We start from the raw sequence: 11764 nt of genomic DNA, 5'->3' as shown, positions 1-11764 counted from the left end.
AGCAGGAATGCTGGTTGCTGTAGCTTTGAACAGACCTCTGATATACATGCATCATGTGCTAGACAGACCTTGTCAATAGGCGAGATTCTTTTTTTATTTGGTCATTTGAGTTATCTTATAATTTTCTCGTAGAACAATAGCTCTGTTCATAAAGATGTTCACAGGATGTTTCTTGCCATCTTTAGAGATTAAACCACAGCCATGGAAGTGGCATAACCACTGCTACCAAGTGGGAGCTGCCTGCAAGCTACTAACTTACAATGAGCTGGCTGAGTTGATCCTGCAATCACAGAACCTGTGCAGCACAAAGAACCTAAGGCCTTTTCATATATACAGGACAGGCCTGCACCTGCTGAGGTTAAGTGTTATATGTTCTGCTAACTCCACACTGCACAGGGGTCTCCAATCAGGATCATTACATTCCACCTATTGATCCACATGGAGCTTACCCTTCCCCAAGATATTAGAGATTGTATGAGGAATGTATGCATTTCTTAGCTTCAAGTACAAGGTGCAGTAGAGCAGATATCGTCTGTTCAAGATCACCAGCTCCTTGAATAAAATACCTTCTGCAAGGTTATCAACATCCTCTCCCAAACCACCAGAGACCTCCTATTATAGCAAAAAACCTGCAACTATATTTTTCAAACCAATATTTACTATGGGTACAGTGCTCTTTGCTAGAGGTGTATTTTACACACTAATTGCCCCTTTCTAACAATACACAATTAATGGAAACGACATCCACTTCATCTGGAGTTTGAATTTACCTACCATCATCTACTGATATACAAGTTATTTTTGGCACACTGGAAGGCAACCCTCTACAGGGTAGGGCTGCATCTGCCCAATGTTAGAGAGGCACACCAAAGAATAAGGAAGAATGGGTTGTTACTCATTGAGACAGTCTGGAGGCTCCATCACCTAAGGCAGAGAAAGTATATGATATGATACTTAGCCTTTGCTAGAGGTCCTATGGCAGTTTCTGGAGGGAGACCAGCCTTGCTTTCTTGACATTTCTAGGCATACCAACACAGAAATGAGAAGCTGCAGCACACTCAGGTTGAGAGGGCTTCCTATGCTCCAAGTAGGCTTCACACAAAGCTTGCTTTCTAGTTACAGGAAACTGTCACTGCAGGGATACTGAAGTGACAAATGGAGGAAAGAGCTCACCCTGTTTACATTCTTCTGCTGCAGAAGAGTACAACATCAGCTTTACACTCCCCACTGGAATTACTGATTCTCAGGGCGAGCCTGTAAGTTTTAGATGAATAGCCCTAACATTGTATTATGGAGGAATATAAGAAAACATTCAGCAGGCACTGCCTTCATCTGAATGGCAGAGACTAACATGGACAAACCAAGCGTAAGTGTGACTTCTGTTTACAGAAAGGAAGGAGTCTCATGCCTCTTCACATGGGACAGGTGAAGCTGTGAATCTCTCATCTGTCACCATAACCCTGGGATGCATTTGTCTCTTCATATCCTCACAACAGAAGAAGCCACTTCAAAAAGTAGCAGACAAATAAAAACCAGGCAGTGCTACACATCCTTAAAACAGTTTGATATTCCTCTAATACATCACCTACTGAAGTATTAACAGTGTCAAATCACAAACAGAGGGTTCTTCCTTGGTGTTTTGAAGCTACATTTTATCAGGGACAAATGCATCAAAAGTCCATTAGAACAAAGCAGCGAAGCTCATGCTGCTAAGGCTCTACCCTCAAAATACCCCCTTGCCCATGTCTCAAAGCAGAGCATCTCTCACAGTCTTCATAGCAAGCCAGACCAGCACCAAATTAAGGCAGAATCCAGGCTCTGTTTCTCAAACCACATTTGTCACTGTGGCAATTGATTTTCTGCTCCAGCTGGATAGCCAAATCGGAGCTGACAGGCTGGCTAATAGTGAACAGATTGATGTCTCAAGGTATTTTGAGATGCATGGTGGGGGGAAGATAAGGTAGGTCAGACCTTGCCCTGGTAAGACAGTGAGCTGCTCCCCAGCACCCACCCCTAGAGTCTTTATCCTAGCCCCACAGTGTCTGCCAGTCATTTTCACATGGGAAGCAGTGCCCCACTCTTGTCTAAGCCAGCTTCTGAGTGGCCAAAGGAAGTCCCACCTCTGGGGAAGGCCCAGGAGTATTTAAGGCTTAAAATGAGGCCAGCATACACTTTGACCCTATCTTCATCTTGGAGTGTGTATCTGAATGCTGCTGGAACCCACGAGCTGCCTTTTCTGTATCTTTTAAATGTGTGCTTTTCTATATCTTTTCTGTCTTTCTTCTTTTTAATTCCCTCTTCTTGAAACATTCTGAGTAACTTAACATTGAAGGGGTTTAAAATTTGCTAAATTGAATGGGCCAAATCAATGCTTTGAGCAGTATTTTATGTCGATTGGATGTTGTACTAAATCTTTTGCTAAATTTCCCTGACTTTCTAGTTTGCCAGTAAACTTCTGTCTTGTTTCAGCCTCTTGAGAATATCTGGTTGGTGTTTCTCCCATGCATCTAACCCAGAGTACATGAACCTCTGTGAAGTCCTTTATTAGAACCTTACACACAGTTGCTTACACAGATACAACAGAGGAGGTAGAGAGTGCACTGGCTGCACTATGCCCAGACAGAATTATATAACCTGGAATTTTGTTGAATTTGCTTTACTTTTCTCATCGCAAGAACTTGGAAATCTCTTCAATTAATATGCCCAAGCTAACAGAACTGTTATTAACTTTTCTTTAAAAAAAACACTAGAAATCTTGATTTTAAGAAAAAATGTAGCTACGCTTTACCTCTACCCCAAGAGAAACTCCTTACCTGACTGCCAGTTTAATATTGAAGCTGTAGTTTTCCCTGTGGCATATAATGCCCAGCTTCAATGGGGTGGTTTAGAGGAGGTGAATGAAAAGAAAGGTCCCCTACCCACATGCCAAATACACTTTTGTACACAATGAAAACCTCCAAAGTATCAGTTTATCTTCAGAATACCTAACAAAGAACTAATCAAGAGTTGAGAGTTTCTACTGAATAAGTACACAACAAAAAGCAAAGAGTTAACTGCACAAGGATCTATGTGATCACCAAGTGTAATTGTCTCCTATTTAATAAACAGGCTTAAGTAGATCTGCTACTTACAAGGTATCTTAACAGGGAATGATTTTTTTTTTTTTTAAGTCCAGGAGACATCCAGAGACAGAAAGCTGTAGTTTTGCATTGTCAAGATGGCTGCTCTTTGGAAACAGCTCTAGTCAAGCAGAGGTACGAACTCTCAGGATTGCAAAGGTCCTGAAACCTGCCTTGCTTAGAGAAATACTCCCAGAAGAGCAGCAATTTCTAAGTGGAAAACACCTGCTACAAGTCCAAAAGAATGATTCCTCTCAGACTAAGGCTCCTGCTGGCCTCAAGGAGAGTTCAACACGGGCAGTGCTACTTCAAACACTTCATCATTGCCTCTGCAGGTGCTACTGATGTCCTACTTGTTATGTGCCAGCTCGAAGAGTATAAGTTCTTAATCGTACTCACTGTCTACAGGGAGTATGCTACAGACAAAAACCACACCATTCCAGAAAATACCTTCCTCCTTCTGCAGCTCCTCTGCTCTTTAGCAGTACTGTCAAACAGTAGCAGACTAAATTAAGAAAAAAAAATTCAAACTCTTTCAAAGGCAGAAAGATACTTGCTAAGAATATGAAGATCAGATTTTACTATTCTACAGATTTTGCTCTGTCCTGTTAGCATCTCAGTATTCAAAAAAAAAAACACAAAACATCCAGTTTTGGTCAGTAAAGTGTCCTTTTAATAAACTCCTTAGCCACATTTCTCACTCCCTTCCTCCCCCCATAAAATTTCAATTCGCACTTAAGCGGATGGCACAATTTGATGGTGTACAATTTCAGTTTTTAAATCTGCACTCTTAATGCTAAGAGTATCAGGAGCTAGTATTTGACAAAATTACATAGGAGTCAGATGTGCCCATGCAAAAGAAGCAGATCTTTATATACAGTCCCTATTTTCTCTTATAAATTTAAATATTTTAAAAAATGTATTTTCAAAATGTATAAAGTTTAGGGAATACCCCAAATGTATCTTAAAATAAAATGCTTTCTGGTTTCAAAGGTTATTTCAACAATGAAGACTAAATTGCACCAGATAAAAGGCACTTGTGCTGTGTGATGTCTTAAGCAAGTATATGTTAGTTTCATAATACAGTGTCTTGAATTCATGCAGCTGTCTCTGAGCATCAAGCATCATTAAAGCAGCCAAAAGAGATAGTGAGTAAACTTGATTCCACAGTTGTAAAAACATACAGCCTTGTGCTCCATCTTTGACTCTAAAATCAAACACTACTGAAAAATTGCTGTCATTCACATGGGAATTCAAACTACATTTCATTCTCTCATAAATTACAAAAAGTATGCCATTTAATTACGAAACTAAACCACCAGTGAACAGCTCAGTGTTCAAATAGTTTGTGCCACTGAAAGTCTGTATTTATAAACAAGCTAGGGACTAGTTATTCAAGGAGCAGTGCATTGTATTTTCAATTTCCATTTCACTGTTGAGATAAAAGCGCAGTCCTATTTGCCTTCATCTTCTCCAGCCTTTTCATTAAATGGCTATTGGTCATCTCCATCTCTTCTATCTTATCCAGTGCTGTTCTTAACTATAAAAAAAAAAAAATCACAATCACTTTAGTTTATTAAGGCTTTGTGCTGTTCTCAAGCTTGGTAAGGGGAGTAAAAGTATTATGTTTCATAAGAGTGCCACAGAAGTTAAGATGTAACATTTCCATTATTGCAGAATTAAACTGTTAAAAATAATTGTGAAGCAAATGAAGTGTAGTGTATTCACTACTGACTATAATGAATTCATTATTTACTACAATTCAGTAGTGCATTCACTACTGAACACTAATGAATTCACTATTCACTGAACTGAAGTGTATTAATTCCAGAAGAACTAGGTGCCTGCAACCTCCCATCACATGAAAGCAATTTACCTAGAACAAGGTAAAGTACTCTCTACCATTACTTGCATACAGATACGTATTCCTATCAAAGGTAGCAGGCATCATTCTAGTGATGCAGTAGCTCTTAGGCAAGAATGATCAACAGCTCAGTTAAGTACAGTTTCTCCCCAGAATCTTGTAAGGTGCAAATTGGAAAATTCCCAGGCTGTCACTTGACATAGGAACCATTCAACTCTCTAGCAATTTTTGTAGGATTACTTTGAAATATAAAGTATTTTAAGTTATCACATTTAGAAAAAAAGTATCACTTAGATGCTTCCTTTCAAGGAAGTACAGCACTGAATTGTAGCTAGTATTACTTTAATGCACTAGATGTCTTCTTAATGTCATATAGAGACTTGAAGGTCATCTCAAAAAACAATTAAAAGCTGTAATTGAAGATAACAAAAAAAAAAAGAGCTTGGAGGCAAAGGAAAGAGCAGCTCAAGACAGAAAGGAACATACAGCTGGAAAGAAAACCAAGTCAGTTACCTCTCGCTGAAGCTTCCTTTTTTCAGCTTTGAGTTCATCTTCTACTTTTTCTGCATTTTCTGCTGCATTTTTATACCTTGCAACCTGTCCCTCAAGTCGTCCAATCTGTAAACCCAAATAAGACAAAAGGAACATATGCAGGTGCTCCACCCGGAGTTCACCTGCCACCAGCTGCTCTTCTAAGGACACAGCTGAGAAGGTACAGAAGGTTAAAGAACTAACAGAGAGTGAAGAGTTGGAATGCAAAAAGTCAACAATTGGGAAACACATGGGATTAAAAAGGAAAGTGGGAAGTTGAAAAGCAGAAACTGTATGAAAAGGTGCAAAGTAGAAAGGAGACTGTGAACTGTTATCAATACATGATGAAAGAGGTCTTGAGCCCAAGCACAGAGTTCAGCAGTAAGGAGAGGACTTGAGACAAATCCTGATTGCAACCTGCAAATGTTAAAACCACTGGCTGGATTGTTTTATGTACCCTGCTACCCCTAAATCCACATGATAGGCTACTAGACTGAATCTGTGCTAAAGAGAAAAGATACACATCTGTGATTTGAATTATAATCCTTCGTTAAATTTTTAGGTAATAAGCTGTAGTTAAATTCCTAAAAAACAAAAGTATGGCAGATTATAAAGGAAAACTGAAGCTACCAGCTATAGAAAAATCAATTTATGTAACTTAATTACTCATAAGAAAGTTGTAAATACTGTGGAAGGTACAAAATTCACTCTGTAAAGTTGAGAGTTATCTATGAAATCAATCATATTTTGTAAGTCAATAACATGGTTTCATAGCTCAGCATCTCAGTAGATTTTTCTCTTATGGTTAGGCTGTGCACAAGTATTTAATTGTAGAAAATATGAAAAATATGGTATCATTCTATGCAAACTAAATATCAAACAGTAAATCAAATGGTGAAATATGCTTTCATAGTTTTTATTGAAAAAAATATTGTAAAAGTGTGCAGTGTAATAACAATCATGAAAAAAAACCACTTACATTTTGTTCCAAAGTAGTTATATCTTGTTCAGCTTTTGAAAGCTTAAATTTGTATTCACTAATTTGTCTGTTGGCATCTCCTAAACAAAAATTGACATGAATATGTTAGTCAAATCAACTCTCTAAACTAGCAGTTTCCCTCTTAATTAAAACTCATTAAAAAGACCATTTTATTGAGAAGCCCATATCCAGGGTCACAAAGAGGTAAATGTTCTTTTAGCAGTCTACAAGAGTACGGAAAAGAAATAATTTTCCTTTAGTTAGAGAACACAGCTACTGTCTCTATAAAAGTGTGTATGAAATCTCAGGTGCACCAATGAGATACACACCTTTTAAAACACATGGTTAGATCAGCAAACTAATTCCTTAGAGAACAGAATCAACATAATAATAACACACACTGCAAAATGTCAGACCACAAAAAACATCATAACAGCAGCATTCAGCTTAGACATCTGTAATAATATTTGAATAAGGAGCACAAGGCTTGAACCTGACTGACAAACCCTAAGGAGCTTGGCACATTGTTTTGGTGTCATATTTGAGCCCTCGCATTGCCAGTGCTTTGTTTATGTTCACGAACACAAGCATGTTAAATGACAGTCTGTCAAACAAATAAGTTTTCAGCTGAATAGCTTGCTTGAAATAAAAAGCACCTCAATGCTTCTATGAAGCAACACTAAATATTATGTTGGATAAATTTTCATGTTTTGCTTCAGGACAAGTCTTCTAGGTTAGGTCTCTATATCAAAGATTGAACAAAGTCATCCCACAGAATACATATTTTTTTTAAATCTTAGCTGAAATTCTATTGTATAACAATTGTATCCAAGTAGTGGCACCCACTCTAGGCAAGGTCATCAATTGAAAAATAACTTCCCAGAATGTTGTTCTTCAAAACTGAAAGAGACAGATTTTGAAGCTATTCTGCAGTGAGAATTCCATGCAAGGACATGTACCAGCAAAACCTATTTGCTCAACAATACAGTCAGTCACTCACAATACTACCAGTGCACAACAAGAGGAGCTGGAAGTACACTTTGGAAAGAGAATAACTTTGAACAGTAACAATATACCTACTTTGCATTTCAATTAGCTGCAAGTCAGAGCCATTCTCCAAGCCTATTATATCTGGATTCATGCCATCACTTTTAGAGTATTTCTGTCGTTCTTCTTCCAACTGCATCTTCAGTTTTCTAACCTGAAAAATGAAGTGTTTCTTTATGAAAAGGAGACTCCCAGAAGTTCAGTAGTTGCTTATCTAAATGTTCAGTGGTAAAAAGGCAGAGTAGTCCTGAGATGCCACTGGCTGCGAAGGTTCCGTAAACAAGAATAGCAGAGCCATGCAGGAGAGTCAGTCCTTGAGGTCTGTGGCTGTAGGACCCCATCCCCATCACTGGGTGAGCATCCTCTGCATGGCAATGAACAACCCAAGCCCACCAGTTTGGTCAGTGCTGCAGGGATATCTGCACATGAGGAGCACCTAGTAACTAACACAGCTCACTTTTCAGAAGAGGAGATAGCATTAAGCTCTATTTATGGATTTCTTCTACTGTGTACCTTTTCCACTCTAAACACACATGAAGATATTGAACACTATCCTAGTGAGCTTACAGACAATAATCCATGACTTTTTTAGCAGTCATCTCTCATACCCCACCTGGAAACAATGGTCCTAGGCAAGTCTGTAGTGCACATTAGTTGTAAATAGTTCCATTTCATGCTACAGCAGCTGTCTCTCAGTTTTTCCAGTAGTCAGAGAACATAGATTTCTTAGCTATGTGCCCTGTGTATGGACATTATGAAAGAAGTAGGAGCTACTTTTTGGGCACTTACAAAAACATTGTTCTACAGATTAGCAGTATATGAGTTAACTTGCAAAATCCCCATTCATGACACAAATCAAATACGTGATCAGTGAATTTTAAATTATATGGTGCTAAATATGTGCATACATATTTAATACTATAATTTATTGACATTCCAAACAAGTATCTATTCTATAATTAAGGTTCATTCACAGCAAACCCAAATGTTGACAAAATGGTTTAAATTGGCAATGCCTTCAATTAAAGGGCAAAAACTGTAGTATTCTTAACAATTGCTCAATGGCTATATGTTTGCTTGAGTCCTTTCTTCTCAAAACAGAGCTGTATTTAAACACAATTAGTTTAATAATATTAATTTTCTCTCTGAGTTACTGAAATGATCAGTGAAATAATATCACTCAGCAATTTTGAAGAAAACGCCACTTGAACTTATGGGAGTGTAATCTTACTCACTTTACCATTAGTACACATCCCTAAAGCTCTTTCTTTTATTTTTAAAGTCAGGAAGAAGTTAGATTTCAGCAAACTAGTTAGTGAAATGAGGTTTCTTTACCAACCAAGATCCCAGTCCCATGGATAAGGATACTAGCAAGAGTAACTGCTAATTCCTGGTAGTCAGTGAGGTAAGAATTTGAGTGTTTTATTTTGCTTTACTGCTTAAGTATTTGATTAAGCACCTTTTATATATAAGTAATAAACAAATATTTGTTTATTACTTATATATAAATAGTCAGCAAACTGACACACAAAGGTCTACTTCTGAAATTAATAACTTAGTTTACCTGGGATAGCAATTCCTCCTTTTCTCCAGCCAGTTTTCGTAGCCTGATATCTAAAATCAAAGAACCCAATTAAATATCAAAGAAATCTGTAATTAAGAATATGTTTTTCATAACTTTTTGTTTGATTCCAACTGAAATGCTCATCCAAGCTAATGGCTCTGGGATGACAAAACTTTGGTATTTCACTAATAACACAACGATCTTCAGTTAACAGCAGAAAAAAGGGGAAAATACTTCATTCACACTGTTTATTAGTATAGCAACTCTAAAACAAAGACCTCAGAGTTCAGTAAATCTTTAAAGCAAATTAACAACTGACGATTTTTTTTTTTAATACTACAACAGTTTTTTCCCAACATCTAGAACAGCCATTCCCAACTGCAGTTTCTTCTGCTATTATTTGAAAGCTGTCTTTTTTGAAAGTTGTTGTCTCTTCATGGAAGCCACTAAGCTTCCCCATGTGTTTAGAAAGTTTGTAAAAAGTGTTCCCAAATGACAAAAAAAGTACCTGGAAAAGGACCCACAGGAATTCAGCAACATCTCTACTTAGTCAGAAGATCAGTAATGGCTATAAAACATCTATCAAGCAACACTGTGCTAAGACTAGAGCAGCTCCCTTAGAAATTGTAACTTTGACAGAAATGAAGCATAATGACATTTGCATTGCCCTGTGAGGGAGCCACAGCAGAAATATGTATCAAGTCTAATTTCTGTCAATAAAAAAAACATGTAACTATTATGTACAAGTATAAATCAATTTAGAGATTTTTTTTTTTTACATGTTAACAGAGTTTTACAGTGGATTGACCTTGCATACAATAACTTGCTCAACCTAAGGATAAAATCAAATTAAAGCAACTTAACTCTGAAACCCCCAATTAGTGTCTGCTATTCCTGTCATTTTTGAATGGTTTTGAAACTTATTTTTCTAATGAATGTGATGGAAGACTGCACTTGATGTACTTTCATTGATTATGTATACTTCTAAAGAATTATTTTCATGAAACACAATGGAAAACATACTAAGAAACACTTTTAAGCAAGATGTTTTCTGTCACTATTAAAACAGGAACAGGACTAAGAGAACTAATCAGTTTCAAACACATAAGCACATATTTTTTCTTACTCAAAAGATACATCTTTTTCACTCAGAACAAACAAAAAAATTAAAATCAGTCCTGGAAGATGTGTAAGCATATATTCCAGAAGCATCATAGGTGCTTGCATCTGCAACTATAAGTCACACCCACTGTGAATGAGAGGAAACAAAGCCCTCAAAAACTCTATAAAGTATGCTAGGATATTTTTACCTAGTGGTCCTTCTCCTGCAGATTCCAAGACCTGAGCAGCTTCCTGTGATACGACTGTTATTGTACCAACCATTGATTCATGGTTTACATCACCATTTGGTGTGCCATCTGGAATTATAACTAATCCATGTTTCTAAAAATGCAAAACAAACAAACAAACAAAACTTATTCATATAACAGAAGTGGTAAAATATAAATCAACAGATAGGTTTTTTAAGAGCTTTTCAAGTTCACTGAAACAGTTACAATGATACAGATCATTTATCCTACCCTAAGGTCAGGTTTTCAGACTGCACAAGAATAGTAACCATTCTTCCTCTTTTTTACTGACCTCGATTTCATGCCCCATTCCTGGATTTCTGTTACTGTAAAGTAACTACTACCAACATACCTGTCCTCTCTTCATTGTTTCCTTCAGGTCAGCCAACTCCTCTCTGAGCTCATCTCGCTCATTCTTAATGCAGTCAAAGTAATCTCTCTGTCTTTCTAGGGCCTGGGCTCAGGCAGATAGCAAGAAAAAGAATGGCACAGAGAAAAAGCATATGACAGACAGCAGAAAGATTTTCTACAAGTAAATACAAAGAGCTCAATACAAGTAAAGAAATTAAAAGTGCTTTTTAAATATGTTGCAACATACATTTCTGAAAACTGCCTTCTACAAGTTGCATATCTAACTTCATGCTGCGTTTATCATGACTTTTTTTTTCACACAAGTCTTAGATTATTTGAGAGACTTTTATTCAGTGAATTCTATTTTTTTGATGAATTTTGATAAACTAAATTGAGTACCAAAAGAGTAAGTAATTCTTCTTCATACAGGCACTCTGCAGCAAGAAATAAAATTTGCTGAAATTCAAATGGCGAAGATCCTAAAACATTACATCTATTCAACTAATTTCTCTGCCTTTTATAAGGTACAGAAGGAGAAATCATACATCATAGCAGACCTTGAATGTATCCACTCACAAATACTAGTTTATTTACTAGCTGCTTAAGGGTTACACCACCATCTACTAAACCCAAAGCAATCAGTTTTAGAGGGAAAAAAAAAAAAAAGCAGCAGACACTAGTAGCACTGTTTTAGCACCAAAAAAGTATGGCAGCTAGAAGTGCAATATAGGTGTAGATAGATTTGCCTAACTATGCTGGAGAGGTTATCTGGCAGATAGTTGGACACTTTTACTTGACTGGGCAGAATTCAATACTGCATGTATTAAAAATAATCCTCACCATGCAACAAGTGCAAAAGTATACACACTTTTTTGCCAAGAAAATGATCCAACTAAACCTTGTGCTATGCATGACTGTGTAGGAATGGACAGATACCAAGAAAGAAATGAAGGTGTATTT

General features: G+C 37.1%; 1 protein-coding gene across 27 annotated transcripts in view; it reads right to left on the bottom strand.

The window, feature by feature from the left end:
• Nucleotides 1-3769: 3769 nt before the first annotated feature.
• Nucleotides 3770-11764, bottom strand: part of LRRFIP2 (LRR binding FLII interacting protein 2) — a 55466-nt gene continuing 47471 nt past the window's right edge. For 18 of the 27 annotated variants that reach the window (XM_086844402.1, XM_086844366.1, XM_086844346.1 and 15 more), the window contains 7 exons: nt 10806-10907; nt 10415-10547; nt 9105-9154; nt 7574-7694; nt 6494-6573; nt 5497-5601; nt 3770-4659 (listed from right to left, as the gene is read on the bottom strand). In XM_086844402.1, the coding sequence (XP_086700528.1) occupies nt 4549-4659; nt 5497-5601; nt 6494-6573; nt 7574-7694; nt 9105-9154; nt 10415-10547; nt 10806-10907 (702 nt within the window). In that variant the 3' untranslated portion in view covers nt 3770-4548. The remainder of the gene's footprint in view (nt 4660-5496; nt 5602-6493; nt 6574-7573; nt 7695-9104; nt 9155-10414; nt 10548-10805; nt 10908-11764) is intronic. The other 9 variants (XM_086844431.1, XM_086844438.1, XM_086844412.1 and 6 more) reach the window with 1 other exon arrangement.

Source organism: Cyanistes caeruleus, chromosome 1, assembly GCF_971803275.1.
Source record: "Cyanistes caeruleus chromosome 1, bCyaCae1.hap1.1, whole genome shotgun sequence".
Taxonomy (NCBI): domain Eukaryota; kingdom Metazoa; phylum Chordata; class Aves; order Passeriformes; family Paridae; genus Cyanistes; species Cyanistes caeruleus.
The sequence above is the reverse complement of the archived record's forward strand: the minus strand, read 5'-3'. Positions and strand labels throughout refer to the sequence as shown.